This window comes from Athene noctua, chromosome Z, assembly GCF_965140245.1.
Source record: "Athene noctua chromosome Z, bAthNoc1.hap1.1, whole genome shotgun sequence".
Classification (NCBI taxonomy): Eukaryota; Metazoa; Chordata; class Aves; order Strigiformes; family Strigidae; genus Athene; species Athene noctua.
This window is the reverse complement of record NC_134077.1, coordinates 80,683,486-80,702,228: the sequence shown is the minus strand read 5'-3', so window position 1 is coordinate 80,702,228 and position 18,743 is coordinate 80,683,486. Positions and strand designations below refer to the sequence as shown.

Here is an 18,743-nt window from a genome sequence, read left to right as displayed (position 1 = left end):
GCTTTAAGAAGAGCACTGCTAGAAACTTCAGCTGGAGAATTTCTAGGTTCAACAGAAAGTGAAATGCAAGTGACACCAGTGAAGTATGTCAAGTAAAATACAGCAGGTTGGTCAGTCATTTGTTTTTAAAGGTTTTTTCCCAATGTTTAAGCACAATTAAGAAGAAAATATCTCATGCTTGAAGCCAGCATTGTCTTCAACTGTGTAGAACTACATAATTAGACAGAAAACTCTTTCAAAGTGCTTATAGAAAGAGCTCTTCTGGCTGGCTGGCTGACTGGCTATAATTCCTCGAGGTGTGTCAAATGCATTTTACTGCCTATGTAAACCCAGAGGCAGTGTGATTGTTCGGGTCAGTGGTAAGTGCCATTGTGCTCCTAGCTGATCACCTTCTGCTCCACTGTGTATTAACAGCATGCAGGATAAGGGACAGCAAGAGTGGGGGTGACTAGCAGACAATGGTGCCCTTGTTGGGTGGCCACTGAGTTCACAGGGTTTGATCAGTGCCAAATGCTTCTCAAGACCATGCCTCATGTCTCGCACATAGAAACACATGTGGAAAGGGAGATGGGAGACCTTAGACATCGAGTTTCTGTTTTAAAATGTTAGTCAAAGTGAATAGATATGTCACTTTTGGTCTTCAGGAATTAGGAAGAATTAGCAAGTTCTTTTTGAAGAATAATTTTGAAAATGCCCTCTTCTGGTGTTTCCTTTTTTTGCCTTGCCTTTCAGCAGTAAAGAATTACTGAGAAACTCATTGGCATGTTACCAGGTTAATCAGAATTTCCTTCAGACTGCTCATGGGAAGTTAAGTAGGCTGCTTGGCCAGTAAAATCTACCCATACCTGGACATAAATAGTTTCTTTCAATACCCTCCTTGAGAGCAGAAGTAACACATCAGGGAGAAATATGAATCAAGTGCATCTGCACGGCAGATAAAAGCCGTGGGAGGGAGGAGATCATGACTCTGGTCCCTGTCATGCTCTTTGTGGTGGTCTGCATGCCGTGGGAGTTGGAAATGCTTCCTGTCTCCTAGGTCCAGTTGCATGTGGGGTTCCATGTGGGCTGCAGAAGGACCCCATGTCTTTCCAATACTGTGTAATTCTACCTTATGTTTGATGACCGGGATTGATCCACTGAGAAATGAACATTCCCTGCTGTTGTCATGTCCTTTTTTCTGACTTGGGATGAGTCACCTACTCTTCCTGCATGTTAGCATCTATTTATGCATAATGGGGGCAGCAATACTTTTCATCTGTAGAAGCATTATGGTATTTTCTTTAGGTGTGGAAAGCATTTTTAAAACACCAAGATGATAAGTGTTGTGTGCTGCATGTGCAAACCTTTGAAGAACCTAAACTGCCAAGTTGTTAATAGCTCAGAAATCCAAAGCTCACTTTTAGTGGCAAACCAGGACACAGGCATGAAATGATAAAATGAGGATAGTAAGCAGGTGGGAGATAGTTAAATGAAAGTTTGTTGTTGTTTTAGGGCCTTGTCTAGCTTATGGTAAGGTAATTTTCTATTTTTCGTGTTAGTGATTTGCCTTGCCTTCCCACAATCTTAGAAGTTGCTTTAATCTCCAGTTTAAGAAGTGCTAGGATTTACTTTCCAGATGGTGTTTACTCTGCAAAAAATAAAATGTTGCTTTTTAGGATTTAATCATAGTTTTGTTCTCTTTTATTTTAGAAATCTTCCAGAATCCCTGAGGATGACATCAGGTTGAGAAAAAACAGAGACCAAAACTGTGCCAATTTCTTGGAGCCAGCTACTGTGCTTGCTACAAAGGAAGAGAAAATGGAAATTGAAGTTCCAGTTTCTGAACATAAAAGCATCACCACAGTGGCTTCACCACATCCCATAGACAATCCAACCCACTTCTTTTCCCCTGCTGCCAGCCACAATGGACTTAAGGACAGGCATGAATCTCTGGACAGTGAAGTTGCTAAAGAGATCAGATACCTAGATGAAGTGCTGGAAGCAAATTGCTGTGATTCTGCTGCAGATAATACCTTTAATGGGACATTCTCCCCTGAACCAAGTTCGATCTCCATTATGGATGGCTCAGGATCGTCTGTTAATGTCAATAATGATTCAGTACCCAGTGAAAGGGAAGAAAATGTAGCTGACAAGCAGGCACCCTTGGTAGTTGAACCACGTGAAGCTGGCATAATAGATGAGAACCTGAAATCTAACGGCCATTCCTTGGGTGGACTGAAGGAAGACACTAGGGAGAGTCTGAAGGTGCCAGGAAGTCCCACTTCTTCAAACAGTTCTAGAAGATCCTCTAAGGATGGAGAAACAACTCTTACAACCCTTAAGAAAGAGGCTAAGTTTGAACTACGAGCTTTCCATGAAGACAAAAAGCCCTCAAAACTCTTTGAAGATGAGGAAGAGAAGGAAAAATACAGGGTCCGCAAGGTGAGACCATCAGAGGAAATGATGGAACTTGAAAAGGAAAGAAGGGAACTCATTAAAAACCAGGCAGTCAAGAAAAATCCCAACATTGCCGCCAAATGGTGGAACCCTCCCCAAGAGAAGACCCTGGAGGATCAACTGGATGAAGAGCATCTGGAGTCCCACAAGAAGTACAAGGAGCGCAAGGAGAGACAGCAACAGCAAGGTGCAACACCATCATCCCCCAAACAGGTCAGCTGCTCCTTTGTACCACCAGAGCCAGCCAATATCAAGAAAGAGGACATTGTCACAGAGCAAATTGACTTCTCAGCTGCCAGGAAGCAGTTCCAGCTCATGGAGCATTCAGGTCCATCTCAGGGTCAGGCCCCACCGAGACGGTCAGGAACACCCAAAATGTTCTCCATCAAGCCCTTCTACAAAAGCCTCAATTCTCCTCATGTAGACAGGCCACCGTCCTCAGTGACAAGACCCATTTCAGTGTGTGGGCAAACAGGACAGCTTGAGGGCAACAATGCCACTGTTCTCAAAGCACAGAAGGTCTCCTGTAGCTCAGATGATGATACAAGTGCTCAGACTACCACTGCTGACCCAGTAAGAGAGTTACCATGCAGTGATAGCCCCAGAGCTGGACAGGCCTCAAAGCTGTGGGCAGAGGATGGAGAATTCATGAGTGCAAAAGCAGTCTTCACGGTGGTGAAGGATGATGGACAGGGTGTGCTAGACCAGTTCCCAAAGTCAGGCAGCGCCTCTTCCCCACCAGAGGAGCTTGACTCTGGTTTGGATGACTTGTCTGTCAGGTCTCAGGATACCACTGTCTTGGAGACCCTTTCCAATGACTTCAGCATGGATAACATCAGCGACAGTGGTGCCTCCAATGAGACCATGAGTGCCCTGCAGGAAAGCTCTCTGGCTGATTTCTCCCTGCCTCAGACCCCTCAGGCTGACACTCCGGCAGAGTGCAGGAGCGAAGGCATCTCCAAGTCATTCAGCGACCCGGGCTGTGTCTCGCCTTCCTCCACCTTGGCAGACTCCATGCTGATTGACGACCAGCTGGAGTACCATGCTGGCCTGCTTGTTCAGAATGCCATCCAACAAGCCATAGCTGAGCAGGTGGATAAAGCAAACTGCAAGGAAGAAGAAATCCCAATGGAAAAGGAGATACCAGTCAAAGAGCAGCCAGCCCCCACCAGCCCAGCTCCAGGCTTCAAGGAGCAGCAGAACCCAATGTTTGAGCCACCCCAGGTGTCTTCACCTGTTCAAGAAAAAAGGGACACCATACCAAAGACTTCAAAAGAGGAAGACTCAGGACTCAGGGAAGGGAGGAGTTTGCAGCAGTCACCTGTGTACTCAGCCAGTCAGCCATTCCTTGTGGAGGAAAATAAGCATGAAGTTAGCTATTTCAGCAAATATTCGGAGGCAGCTGAGCTGAGGAGCACTGCATCCATCCTGGCCACGCAGGAGCCTGAAGTGACCGTGGGCCCTTTCAAGTTACGGTCAAGGAAGCAGCGGACTTTGTCAATGATAGAAGAGGAGATCAGAGCTGCCCAGGAACGAGAAGAGGAGCTGAAGAGGCAGCGGCAAGGTCTGCAGGTGACACCAAGCCCTGTGATGAAGAGCGCACCACTCATGCCCACCAGAACTGTGTCTTACAAAACTGCACCAGGTAAGACCCAGAGCATCAGAGAGGAAGTGAAATGGGACTGAATAGTCAGGTCAGATTCAGCTTTTATGTCATTTTTGAATGAATACATCATTTTGCAAGGAGTGTGGGGGTTGTCATGACTTTGCCTGGAAACTGCAGGCAGGAGGACGACATGGGACAACCCAGCTTTCTGTATGTGAGCACACCTGTGGACTTTTTTGTTTCTTCCCAAATCTAGTGCAGAAGTAACTTACATAGCATTGCTGATCATCATTAGGAAACCCTGCACTGTGTTCATCTCCTGCCACACTGTAGCGTGACGTGCCTATCGCTGTGCTGCTCAGACCACCCACTGAAATTTAGGATCATCACAAGGAATGACAACAACGGTTTTTGCAGCTGTGTGGCTATTTGAAAGACAAACATGCAAAGCATTTTTAACAGTCTTTCTGTTCTCTTGCATGTCATGAAGGAAGTGCAGAGGTAGTGGAGATTTACAGATTTTGGGGCTTTGCATCAGATTTCATTTTGCATATGTTTTCCTTTTTGTTTTCAGGTATTTCTTGGTCTTCTTAATGAACTTTATCAGGTAAAATGATCTTCAGAGCTGTGAGTTGCCATGTAGTTCAGCTGGTGTCGTTCACTGCTGAATTAAACAGGTGTCACAAACAAAATGCTTAGTAGATTCAGTAGAAGTCCTCCTCTGATCAGGTTCTGAGTCCTTGTGGTAGTATTCCCAGCAGTTACAGCATATCTCTCTCCTCCTTCCCCTTTTCAAAATACAAAAACAAGTATTCATGCCTTCTTAATATAATATAAAAAAAAAAAAACAACAAACAAACCCAAAACACATGCTAGGCTTATATCTATGTAGTGATTTTATGAGTGTAGACCTACATGTGCTTTGCAAGTACTTATATTTTTTTATTAAGTGATCGTTGTGAAGAAGTATTAATTTTACCCAGAGTACTTAAATTGTATCCTTATTTCCACTGGCATAAATCTGAGCCAGTGATGCTTCCAAAAATTGTGCAGGGTAATCCTTTTCTTTTGAAATTTGTGGCCGACTTGATTAAGGTCTGGATTTAGTCCATTACCCAGTCTGATTGTGAACTTGGAATCTTATGCAGCACATAATAGCTAATACTTGGTTTTGCTTCTTCTGCAAAGAGGATGATTTTAACTTGTGTTTCTTGCCAAAAAATGTAGCAGATGTCGATAATTTCTCTGAAGTGCTATTGTTATTACTCCTATAGAACAACATTTTTGATAGGGAGTCTCTGTAAATTGAGGTGTTTCCAGCAATGTCTGACAAGATGTGAGAGACAGGACACCATAGACCTCAGCTAGAAGGACCTGTGTAAATGTGTGCTCGTGATCACTTTTAAAATCAGAATCATCTGTAGCTGTAAGTGCTCTAAATGAGGCTGATAATGGCTGCTGACACTAATGCTTGTTTTAATGGAGCATCGGGGAAAACAGTGTACTTCTGTTCATTCTTATTTCTCTGCACAAGGCATTTACTTTGTGTCTGTTAAAATGTTTGTTGTAAATTGTATTCTAGTGAGAATGAGAAACTTATAATGACTCATTCCAGACAGTTTCCTTTAAATGTCCAACTGCTGTATGTTCAAGAAAGAAAATGGGGATCTATTAGCTAATGACTCAAGCTACTGCAATCTGCAGCTGGTGACAAGGCAAGGAATTAATTTCTAGGAAAAGATGAATATGTGGCAATGTGTAAGATGTCATTGATCAAAAAAGCCACAAAGAACATTGCCAAAGTAATTCTTAAACCTTCTACTTTCAGTGCTTTTTAACAGTGGATGTGCTTAGCAGAGCTCTCAGCTGGCAGAAATCAGCTTGGCACCCTTAGTGTTGCAGGCTGTGCTGTCTCTTTAGCCAGTTATGTTGCAGTTAAAGCTTGCAGGCATCCTTAGAGAGAAGGGATACCATGTAACTCCTTAGAAAATTGCAGCCACTTTCCTTTTATTTTAGTATTTACAGCATCCTTCCAATGTTTACAAAAAGAGGCAAAAGGTGATTCAGCAGAGGCAACAAAATCTGGCTGTAAAGCTTCAATGCAGCCAGTTACAGAGGTGATTTACAGAGAAAAAAAAATCTACTTGTGGTAGGCTTGGTTAGGAATATGCTGTAGAACATGTCTGATACTGTAATCTGAGTATCTAGTATCATGATTATTTTTTCATATAGAAAAATAATAGTAATAATTCCTACAACAATAGTAATACTAGTAATAATAAAAATTGTGATAGTGATGAAAAGAAACAGAGGTACGACTATCATGAAATTGCCTTTCCTAGAGAAAGAATTGGCACTCTTCTTTTGAGATCAGGATACCTCAGCAGAAAGGGCTTAGGGGGTCAAGTCTGAATCTGAAAAATCTGCTGTTAATCCTTAAATGGGGAAGTGTGAACTCAGCAGAACTCTTTTGAGAAGGTGCAGTAATTTCCTTAATTTGCAATGACCTACCTATCAGGTTGCTTTTTGGTGGTGGCCTGGGTAGAGTAGCTTTACTAGAACTCCTCGTGGTCTCCGGTTATTTAATACTCCTGTGCCACTCCACTGTTTTGAACTGTCAATATGTGGATAACAGAAACACAAACCACAAAAAAAGGCTGCAGTGAACTGAACTGCTAATTTGACTGAAGTGTGGAAGATTAACACAAATCATGTGGGTGTATGTGTGAAATAACTGCTAATTACTTTAGATAGTAAACAGGCTGTTTTTACCACCCTGACATACAACTTTCATACAGCTGAGGATAACACTACAATTGGTGCCTGCCAACCACCCCGCACAAGCCAGTGTGGTTCCGAGTAATAAATTTCTGTATTGCTAACAAGTATCCTTTAAAACTGTTTGGGATGCTTTGAAGCAGCCTTGTAACCCATCTCAGATAGTGGAATGACAACTATGTGTTGTGTGCACACAGGACAAGACCCTCTCCATGGGGAGACCCTCTTCTGGAAGAACCTATGAGCATTCCTTTCCCAAAAACTTTTGGTTTCCTGCTTGAGGAAACCCAAGAAAGACCAAATAAATGCTTGAGCATGCTAAATGGAAAGTCATTGTGGATCGCAAAATACTTGTGGAGCTGTATTTTAATTTGAATGGTTCCTGTGTTGTTTTGATGCAACACCTGCTGCACTTGGCAAGGTGTTGAGCAGCTGCATAGCAAGCCAGTGGTTTTCTTCTAAAATGTGCAGGTGGTACACGTCCCTCCTGGGCAGAGCAGCCAGGGCTGTTTGATAGTTTATGTGAACAGGATGATGAGTGTATGACACAAGAGAATCCAGCATACATTTGGTGGTGTAATTCCCATGTTCCTTTTATTAGGAGTACTTAGAATATGAAGAACTTGTGTCTAACTTCCTGTAGTGCCTGGCTCGAGTAATCCTGTTCATCAAAGGAGGTGTGAATATCATTACATGAGGGGTCTTGGTTCAGTGAAGGCTTTTATCTTGAAGAGAAACCCTTTGTCAGTATTTGCTGTCTGTATGTGGCATGTGGAAATCCCTAATGCAAGAAGCCATGCCTGGGAGAAGCTTTCCTGAAACTGTCACATCCACCTTTTTGGTGTTTGTTACCAAAACATTGCCAAGTGAGGCAGAAGGCATGTTGAACTTCCTGCAGTCATCTGCAGGCACTCAGATCCATCTGCACATGGATCTGGGAGAGCTGCCCACCAAGCAGTCATCTGATGTTGTCCTCAGTTGATGAACTAGATGAGAGCATTTCAGTGGATGGCAAAAGCCTAGGTAGAGAGTTGTAGTTTAGAGATGTAAGTGATGGAGTACCCTTAAATTTCAGGTAACTGTTCACTCCAGAGAGTGGGGGGTGGGGGTAGTGCTGTCTTCTTTCTTATAGAATCATAGAATGCTTTGGGTTGGAAAGGACCTTAAAGATCATCTAGTTCCAACCCCCTGCCATGGGCAGGGACGCCTTCCACCAGCCCAGGTTGCTCAGAGCCCCGTCCAGCCTGGCCTTGAACCCTGCCAGGGAGGGGGCAGCCACAGCTTCTCTGGGCAGCCTGTGCCAGTGTCTCACCACCCTCACAGTAAAGAATTTCTTTCATCTGTTCTGAATCTACCCTGTTTCAGTTTAAAACTGTCACCCTTGTCCTATCCCGACACCCCCTGATAAAGAATGCCTTCCCATCTTTCCTTTAAGTACTAGAAGGCAGCTGTAAGGTCTCCCTGGAGCCTTTTCTTCTCCAGGCTGAACAACCCCAACTCTCTCAGCCTGTCCTCATGAGGGAGGTGCTCCAGCCCCCTGAGCATCTTTGTGGCCTCCTCTGGATGTGCTTGAGCAGGTCCATGTCCTTCTTATGTTGGGTTCCCAGAGCTGGAGGCAGTACGGCAGGTGGGGTCTCAGGAGAGCAGAGTAGAGGGGGAGAATCCCCTCCCTCGACCTGCTGGCGCAGTTCCCTTGATGCAGCCCAGGACACAGTTGGCTTTCTGGGCTGTGAGCACTCATTGCTGGATCACAGTCAATTTTCCATCCACCAATACCCCCAAGTCCTTCTTCACAGGACTGCTCTCAATCCACTCATTGCCCAGCCTGGATTTGTGCTTGGGATTGCCCCGACCCATGTGCAGGACCTTGCACTTGGCCTTGTAGAACTCCATGAGGTTTGCACAGGCCCACCTCTCCAGCCTGTTCAGGTCCTCTGGATGGCACATCCCTTCCCTCCAGCGTGTCAACAACACCACACACAGAGCTTAGTGTTTGCAAACTTGCTGAGTGTGCCCTCAGTCCCATTGTCCATATCACCAACGAAGATGTTAAACAGCACCGGTTCCAATACCAACCCCTGAAAAATGCCACTCGTCACGCTCTCCATTTGGACATTGAGTTGTTGACCACAACTCTTTGAGTGTGACCATCCAGCCAATTCCTTATCCACCGAGTGGTCCATCCGTTAAATCCACATCTCTCCAATTCAGAGACAAGGATGTTATGTGGGACAGTGTGAAATGTTTTGCACCTGACACTTCTTGCTTGATTCTCCTTGCTTTCTTCTCCTGAATAACAACTGTGGAGCATAAACCACTGTCAGAGGAGTCACTTCAGACTGAAAACTGTTTTCCACTTTCATTTTTCATTAGTAAATACCTACACTGAAACTTCTCAGGTTCAACCACAGCCTGAAGATACATCTTGCATGGTGGGAGGAGAAGCAGAAACTTCAAGGCAAAATATTTTTAGTATTTGTGACTGTCGCAAAATTTTTAATGCCCTGTATACATGTAAAGAATAAGGATCAGGTGTAATACATACGCATTAACCCCTTTTTAGAATGAGAATTTTGAGAAAGCCTAGACCAGAAATAAATTTACAGAAGATAACTGTTTCCTTACCCCTTCATAAGCACCGATATGAAAAAAAGCAAAGTTCATCATTCTCTTCAAGGATTCCTCTGAAGTGTTCATCATTCATCTCCTGAACACCTCCAGGAGTGCTTTAACAGCATACCAGCTCATCTGTCATTTGCTCTCTTACTCTGTCCCTAGTGGAGAATGTGTATGAAGTGAGAGGATCTTCGAGAGATTCTTTTTTTAATGTTTGTTCATTTGTATGTTTGCATATTTGTGGTGATCACCCAGTGTTCGAGAGGACCAAAGAAGCCCACCTTTCACTTGGTGGTAATAAGGCTCCACTTTAAGAGGGCGTTTTTTTTACATACTTAAATATTCCCAGACTCCAACACAGACTAGCCTCCCAAAACCGTCTGTCTTGCTGAAATACGTTATTTTGAAAAGTTTTCTCTGCTGTGCAGGTGTCCTTAAAAAACACCAAGAGCATGTGTAAAACAGTTGCTCTTACTTGTGTGAAGCCCCATTCTTCCCATCTCCTTTGTTCTTTAGTTAACACTATATGATGGCCCTTGGTATCTGCTTGTTACTTAGTAGTGGCTCAGGCCCTTGTCCTAAGGTCTCCCCTTGGTCACTGTTTCTTCTTGATATTGCATCAGATCAGCTGAGCATCCTTCCTTAGTTTGCAGCGAGCACTTGGACACCCACCAGCTCCACAGGGTGTATAAGTCATCATTACAACCTCTCTTGCTCCCAGGAGCTGTGCAGAGGTTTTGCTTAGGAGAAAGCTAATTTTTCCCCACCTCTTACATGTCTTTGATTTTACAGAGGTGTCTGGCGATGTCTTGCACCAGACTGGGACACAGCAGCAGCTGCCCGTTGCCTGAGCTTTCCCTTCCCCTCCCCAGGGCTGAGAAAGAGTGTTCCACATAGGAGCAGCTCCTTCCTGCCCCAAATAGCACAACAGGCAGGGAATGAAAAGAGAAGCTTCCTACTAGATCCCTGAAGCCAGAGAGTGGAGGGAGCCATCACCAGAACTAAAGCCACGTAATATTTTTTGGATTCCCTTTGAAAGAGAAGAAAAAATGTAAGTGTGTAGGTGAAGGTTTGGGATGCTATAGCCTATACTCTGTCTTGCAACAGCTCTAAAGGTGACCACAGGGGACTGTGTTCCCCTGGAGGAGAAGACACTACTTGTTAATTTGCAAGTGTGACCGTCAGGCTGCCGTTTTTGCTGGTATCCCACAAGTGTGACCCCATTTCCATTTGACTCAGAGCACAGTTCCCTTATTACTCAGCTTGGATTTGGGCAAGGACCACCAGCAGTGTCTGTGTTCATCAGGTGCAAGCAGAGGACTGTGGAAGTAGAAAGTGCCTGTGATCATTGTGTCTCATGATGCTTTTATGCTGAATGACTCTTCTGCCTGAGAACAGTACCTTCTCTGGATGAAAATCTGCCAGAAGAAAATCAACCCAGCAACATTTCTAACACAGTCTGATCTGGCAGAACAGGTCTACGCCGGACTGTACTACTCTGGATCAGGTTCATGAAGTTTTTCTATGTTTTTTCTGGGAGCCCTGAAACCTTAGACACCCCATCATCTAACCAGAGCCTCACTCATGGTTGTGCTGGTTGCTTGCCTTTCTGACACTGTTGGCACTGGTACGATCTCTCCCTTCCACCTGCCTACCTGTTCTTACAAAATCTTTAGGAACTTGAAAGTTCCCAAAAGTTTTAGGAACTTTCACTCCTCTGTGAAAATAGTTGAAATGATGCTGTCAATTCCTGAGTTTTTAGTGGAATTCAAACACTTAATCAGAGAAAATGGATGATGCATGTATCATAATTTCTTGTGGACACAAACCATAGGTCTCAGGTAGGTCCGTAGGTCTGAGCATCCTGTGATGTGTCTCCATCCCTGGGGGAAAGCAAAAGCTGAGCAGACACCTGAGAAGCCTGATTTTTCCTGCATTACTTGCATGCGTCCAAGACAGCTGCTTAGTAATTTAAGAATGAAGTAATACAGCAAGATACCTGACCCTTAATCAGTTCGTGCATTTTCAGCAGACTCTTTTACCCACTGGACCTGATGGGCAACAGTGACAGTTGTTCTTACTCTTTCCTGCTGAGCAGTCCAAGCTGTTAGATGTGGGTGCAGGTCCTGGGCAGCTCAGGACTGACTGTTGGCCTCTCCTTTGGCAGCGTATCTCCGGGTTCTGTGGAGCTGGTGCTGGTGCCACCCAGAGAAGAACCTGGACCCATCGAAACTGTCCCTTCAGTCTCTGGTTGGGTGATCTAAGGGAGACGAATTCCTAGCCTCATCCCTCCACTGGCCAGCTGAGCCAAGCCTGTAATGAGAAACTAGTGATGCTGGGGTTTTCCATGCTGGTCAGAAATGAAACAAGACTGGGAAGGGGATTTCTTGTAAAAAAACCTTTACAATGTCGACTCAGGTTTCACTTCTTCCTTCAAGAATAAATCCTGCTGCTTCTTACAGGAGGTTTCAAGGCCTCTTTCTAGTGGCTACCACTGTCATGATGCTGCTTGGAGGAGCAGCTAGGGCTTTCATTTGTCTCCTCAACAGGAAGTTTCATGAAAGTCTGTAGGATCCTGTGGATTACTTATTTGTAAGGGGTTTGGGGTGGGGTTTTTTCCCCCTTTTTTTCTTTCCCATCCACTGAACTGTCTTATTTCAAAGAACTGACATGCCATGGAGAAGGGAACTGGATTTTTGTTCAGCATTTTTTTCTCCTGTCATAGCTGAGCCCTGGACCTTATTCCCATGCCCACGACCTGACACTGTCTGTCATTTTTCCCACCGGGACAAGGTGGGTGGCTCACCCCGGATCAGCACCCGGTGATGAGAAATTCAGGCTGTCCTCTTGCAAGAAGTGTGGGTTGTCTACCTTCTGAGCTCTCCCGCAGCTCGTCACAGTGGTCTTTCTGCTCTGGCCTGCCTTTTACCCACTTCTTCAGCTGTGGTCACTCTACTTAACACAGGCTCCCCTGGGTGAAATGAGCTCATTCAGAGAGCAACCTGACTTCTCTCTGACTTTTCTCCCTCCAGGAGACTGGAGGGCCCCTTCTGAATGCAGGGTGTGTGGGACAGAGACTCCATCCTGCTCCGCCACAGGTGTCCCTCCAGGAGCACCCTCTGCAACTTGCAGAAAACAGCTGCAGGGAAGAGTAGCACCAGGGACCAACCTGCAGCCTTTCATGCTTACAAAGCAGATGAAAAGCACTGGAAGACGAGAAAAAGCCAGCAATGCTTAACAAAATGTCTTCTTTGGACATCTCAGGCATGGTCCCTGGCATACAGTGGTGGCATCCTGTACATTGTATTGTCTGAGCCAGAAAAATATTCATCTTGTAGTTTTCCAGAATCTTACAAACATTTCCAGATAACTGAGATGTGTCCTGCAGGAGGCAACAGGGGTAATTCACCCAGATACTACTGTAAACCATAGTGGTGAGTTAAATTTGTGTTGTATCATTTTGTAACTCTTCTAGGTTTTGTAGAAAGATTTTGTAGTGTTTTGATGTAGTGGATTTCTGGAAGAGGGAGAGTGTTTTAAAAGCCTGTGGCCATCCTGATTTACCAGATTGTTTCATAGACTTCATTCCAAACTGTTTCTTCATTCAAACCCTGCTGAAAATGCTTCTCCAGCTGTTGTCTTCTGGCAACAACTTGTGAGTCCTCCAGCTTAGAAAGGGTCATTCCTTTTCATGTCATTGCAGGAAAGATAGAGAAGATCAAGCCTCCTCCATCTCCCACCACAGAAGGCCCCGTCTCGCAGTCTGACCTCCCACCCGAGGAGCCTGCGGGAGCCCAGCGACCCAAGAACCTGATGCAGACCCTCATGGAGGATTACGAAACACACAAAACTAAGAGACGAGAAAGGATGGATGACAGCAGTGTAAGTGCACTTTTTCTTTTCACTTTTTGCTCTGTGATAGAGGCTGTGACTTGCAAGAACCAACATTCAGACAACAAAAATCCTTATTTCTCAAGAATCTGGTCAGACCACCTTGCAAGTGTGCAAGGATTTTAACATGTTGTAAGGGCCAGTGTGTTTGAAATGGAAGAATGAGGGCCAGTGGAGAGTGTCATTGCGAATATCAAAGGCAACTCATACTAAATTTAATTTTAATTAATTAATAGTAAGGGCAGGAGGTAGTTGCCGTGCAATTGTCAGACGCTGTTAATTCACACATTACCAAGACCCTCCAATGGGTTATTTTAGTGTTTTTTTGAACTTTGTGGATCAAGCAGGTATTCTTGCCTGTGTTTGTAGACCCCTAAAGTCCCACCATAGTGTGCTCAGGATTCAGTGTAAGTGGATAACTTCCCCAGAAACCACCCCTTGCAGAACTGGATTGGGAATATCTCAGAAATTAACTGGATCCTTCAATGGGCAGCATGTTGTTTCCCGCTGAATTTGTTGTCTTTCTTCCACACAAACAGAAAATCAGACAGAATTTCAGTTTGTGAAATGAGTGCCTGCATTTCAGTCATTACGGTAGTAGATTTTAACCCAATTAAGATGTTCTTTATTAAAGGTACTAATAAGAAGAGCTATGAATTTCATGGTTGGAAGTATGAAAATTCAGATGCAACTGTTGTACAACCCATTTCCCAACAGAGCACAAGGTGTTTCTTATTCAGACTCATTATCACTGTGGGCAATGAGTGAGAAGGTAGTGAGATGTGTGATATAAAACTTCCTAAATGGACACAGTGTTTGCTGAAGCAGCCACAGTTCTCTAGGCATTTCCCAGAGATGTCAGACAATGACCTCAGTGCCAAGGAGCTCATGCTCCAAACAAACTGCTTTCTAGTAACGTTCATTAAAGGTAGAATCTCATTAGGTGTTTAGAAGTAAAGGTTTGTAACATGAATACCACTGGTATTCTGGCAGCTTTTAATCATTACTGGTCAATATTGCACAGTTGCATAAGATACTTAAAATCAGAAGGAATGCAACATGGAGGGGTTCTGTTGCATTTCTGCTGGTTAACTAAAATGTAGTAGGAGAGATGATTCAAAATGTCAACAGATTGATTTCCAGTGCGTACCAGAAACTTTCTGGTCCCTTCTACTGAAACCATTGAAAAACAAGATCTCATCATCCATCATGCTCCTGCTGCCTTGTAGGAAGCCACTCTCTGGTTTCCCCTCCCTCCCCAGAGCACCCCGTGGAATGGGGTGGCTCTACCTGCTCTGGTGAGCACTGTTTTCTGTCATCCCCACGAGGATCTCTTTCCCTGAAAGTGCTCAGAGGCTTGCAGGAAACATGTCACACACTCATGCCCTTTCCAGAAGCCATGAGAAACTTTAAAAAAACGGGGGCATAAAATTCCTGCTGTGCAAACCAGAACTGGTCCTTGGAAGTCTCACAGTGAGAATCTGTCAGTCTGGTGGCTTTAAACCTTGGCACAGCAGAGAAGCTGCTCTGCTAAAGAGGTGACACTCAGCTAGTATTCACCCTGTGCTTTTCTTCCAGCCCTGTAAAGAGCAAAGGTGATTTGCACAGCCCATGAAGCATTGGCTTGTGGCTAAAGTCTTCTCCCACAGCTGTGGGAGCACACAAAAGACATGTAAGATGTCGTAATACCTAACTCCCTTTGCTCAGTTACCTGAGGGCAACTCCTTGTGTGCTTGCAGAGCTGCACACATACCCTCTAAAGAGCAGGGTGGCCACGACTGTATAGTGCCTTCTGCAGTTTGAAGTGAGCCCAGATGTCCTGACCAGAGCACCGGTCTGGGCAGCGTCTGACCAAAGAGGTGTGCTCTGGGTGCCAGCTCAGCGGTCTGCCGCTGCTAAAGCTGCTGAGGCACTGACCACCCAGAGATGTGCTGTCAGACCATTGTGCCAGTCAGGCAAATTATGGGATGGATCCTTTTCTGGGACAAATTGTCAAGGCTTCAGTGAATCTACAGAGCCCCAGTGCACATAGAAGTCCTGCAGTGTTGCGGTTTGTTGTCATTCTCCTCTTCTGTAAGCCCACTACATACTGCCAAACAAGATTTACATTCTTGCTGCTGCCTACCCAAGATCCTATTAGAGGGCAGTGTCTTGCAGAGCCCCGGGAGAGCTTCCTTGAACCAGCAGGAGTGTTTTGTTTCTCTTCCCTGCCTTTTTCTGCTCTCCTTTTGTAAACAACTCCCACCATTGACAGGGGAAAGATAATTCAAATAAGAAGTGCTGCAAACTAACCGCTGTTAGTTTGAGCTAATATTTTACATGCCAGGCTAAGCAAAAATTATTTAAACAACAAATAGCTTTGATTTGTCAGTAGAGGACATTTGACCATGTGCTCAGGAAAAACAATTTCTGTAACTAGCGAAACAAAAAAGCAGATCACTGCCCTGTTTTTAAAAATATATGAAACATAGCAGGGGCAGCAGCATAAACACAACCAGACAGGCAGCAGCCACTTAGAGCATTAAGTCCTGAGAGCTGAACGTGGCTCGGCATTGCTCTTTGTGAGCAAGGGGAACCAGAAGCTTCCTCGGTTACTGGGAGGAGTCAGGGTGCTGTGGCACCGGAGGCTGAACAGAGACAGAGCTGCTGCAGGGGCGGAATGCAGCAGCCACGATCTCCTGAATCGGGTTGTGGAGAGGTTTGATGTCCGTGGAAACCCCTCAGTGTATGCTGAGTGTACCATCAGTACTAAACTATAGAGCTTCAGTTTCTCCCTACATAAGACACACCAAAAGACAGGAGGGTGGTTTCAATAGGACATCTACCCTGTGTCTTTAAACATCACTACCTTCTGCTTTATGTCTGGCTTCAATGGCTAAAACGTGGCCACTCTGGCCAGGACTTGCAGATTTTGCCTTTCAGAAACAGAGGGCAAGTCAAGCACATCTGTTCTTGGAAGAACTTCACTGCTCAGGCAAGGGGGCAGTTTCTTCCACAGAAGATGTGTTACAGTAGAGATTTCAACAGGTGAGAAAAAGAGAAAAAACAGCAGCAAGAAAATGGGTCAAGCACTGATGGTAAACAAGACTGAGACTGGCCAAGCAACGTCATTAAAAAAACATCAAACTGACAATTTTATTTTTTTTCTTATGACACCAAGTTGCTTGAAATCTAACATTCTGGGATGTGCCAGCTCTTACAATTTCTTTATTTTGTTCTTGTTTCCTAGTTATAACATGCTTGTTCAATGTATTAATGCTGGTCTTTTCCCTTTCTACCAGTACACCTGTAAATTACTGTCTAGCAAGGTTACTTCCGAGGTACTTTTCAACTGCTTATTTATTTTTGCTTCCTCTTGCATGGTGATTCCAAGTGCATGTTGTTGTAGTTTGCATTTTCATACTGTGTGCCAGTGCTGTTTCATATCAAAACCAGGATGCAAATGTGTATGGGGGATACTCCCTTGTATCTCTCATCAACAAATATTTGTATGGCTGGTTTTCTAAGCCTTGGATTCCAGTTACAATTACTGGCATGGGAGGGGTTGTAATTAAAGGGATGGGAGCTGCTGCCCAGGTCTGGAGCATTCCTAAGGCATGAAATGAGAACTTCTCCTTAATCCCTGTTAACTGTTTAGCTGGCAAACCTACACCTGGGATCCAAGCATCTTTACATGCTGAGTGAAACTGCTGTGGCTTTTCTTTGTCTCTGATTGCAATGTATTTAACACTATCAAAATCTCTAGTATTTTGTAAAGAATCTTCACACCAACGTTTCATCTGTGGAAGAGTAAGATCCAAGCACACGGCCTCTGTCTGGTGAATTTTGCAAACCTGTCCTTCTCCCTGTCTGTTGTGGTGTGATGACTGATCACAGTCCCACAGCTTAGCATCAGTGTCGGTCTTAGAGTAGAAGGAACACAGACCTGCTAAAGAAAAGGGTATTTACAGTGACATTTGGTATTTTAGTGAGGCAATAACTTGCACAGTTCTTACCCCTACAAAGTGTGACTCTGCCAGAGGCAACAATTTTAAGAGCAGGGAGTTGATACCAACTACACTTTTGCAATGTTTGTTAGGAACAAGGTGCTCGATAATGTGGACATTTCAATTACCTGTAATTTTCTATGCAGACATACGTGTAAATCTGGACTTCTCTAAGAGTCATGAACAGATTGTGGTAATGACTGTCATTCATTTGTCCAGCATCAGCATTTTTTTATAAACATGAACCTTCCACTACTTCCCTATTCCATAACATATTTTACCACATGACCTACCCCAAAAGTATGTGAACATTTTCTGTCCTGGAGAGTAAAGCAAAGTCAAGTCTATGCCATTTCCTATTCATTAAGTAATTTAGTGGGGGTTTTATCTCACTGATACAAGCCAGTGGTTGATCTTTGTGTAGAGTATTTATGGAGAGTTAATCAGTGTAAGAGCAGTGTGCTTTCAAAGAGCTGGTTTTAAACACAAGTTGGGCCTCTTCTCCCCCATAATATCTGCATAACAATCTGTGTTATGGTTTATGAATGGTAAGTAGTGATCAGAGAGTTTGATGCATGAGAGGCAGAAGCTCAGGGGTAGACTTTACATGCCCAGCCCTTGGCCTTCTGCTGGGAAGGTTTGTGTGTCTGCCTTGTAAAATGATAATGACACAAAGAGCAGTGACCTGTAAATGAATGTGCATGGATGGGAGAGAGGATAAAGAAGAAAAAGTCTGTAGGACATAGTGATTCTGTATGCAGGTGAAAGTATGCCCCAGTGTTAAGCCCCAGACTGAAGAAGTGATTTGTTTCTCACTGGGAATCTTTAGCTGAAGACAGGCAGTTGTTTTATTATAACAGCAAGACTCAAAGGCATAATGCCCCCCTACTCTCTACTGACCCCACAGCTGAGCTGTGCCTCCTGTTCACCAGAGCCCTCCAAAATCTGCTGCAGTGCAGGCAGGTGGATCAGTTTTAATCGTCATCAGCATCACTGGAGCTGACCCCGCTGAGCTTGTGTGGGCTGGGAGCAGGGGCTTCCACGCCATCAGCCCAGTGCTGCTCTGGTAAGCAGCAGGCCCCTAGCAAGGGACAGTAACTGCTGAAGGTGAGCTATTACATGTGGCAAACCACAACCTGCTTTGTGGTTTATCACCTCCAGATTTTTGCAGCCTATGTTAAAATGCATCCATCAGCTGTTTTTAAAGATTCCACCGATAACTACATGCCTGCACATACATAGGTTGGTTTTATCCTTGAAATCTTCTCGTTTGTCTTTAAAACTCTATGTATCTTCAAATTTACAGGACATTATCCTGAGTTTGCTTAAATCAATCAGTCACACTCTAGGACATACTGCAGTAAGGTGACATTTATGCAACATAAAGGGCTAATGCTGAGAATTTTTATGGTACAAAACAGAAGACCAAC

General features: G+C 44.4%; 1 protein-coding gene across 10 annotated transcripts in view; it reads left to right on the top strand.

Annotated features, from left to right (window-relative positions):
* PALM2AKAP2 (PALM2 and AKAP2 fusion) overlaps positions 1-18,743 on the top strand; it is a 262,585-nt gene that overhangs the window by 238,616 nt on the left and 5,226 nt on the right. For 6 of the 10 annotated variants that reach the window (XM_074932056.1, XM_074932061.1, XM_074932058.1 and 3 more), the window contains 3 exons: positions 1,690-4,081; positions 13,140-13,318; positions 16,609-16,647. In XM_074932056.1, coding sequence (XP_074788157.1) covers positions 1,690-4,081; positions 13,140-13,318; positions 16,609-16,647 — 2,610 coding nt within the window. The remainder of the gene's footprint in view (positions 1-1,689; positions 4,082-13,139; positions 13,319-16,608; positions 16,648-18,743) is intronic. The other 4 variants (XM_074932057.1, XM_074932062.1, XM_074932060.1 and 1 more) reach the window with 1 other exon arrangement.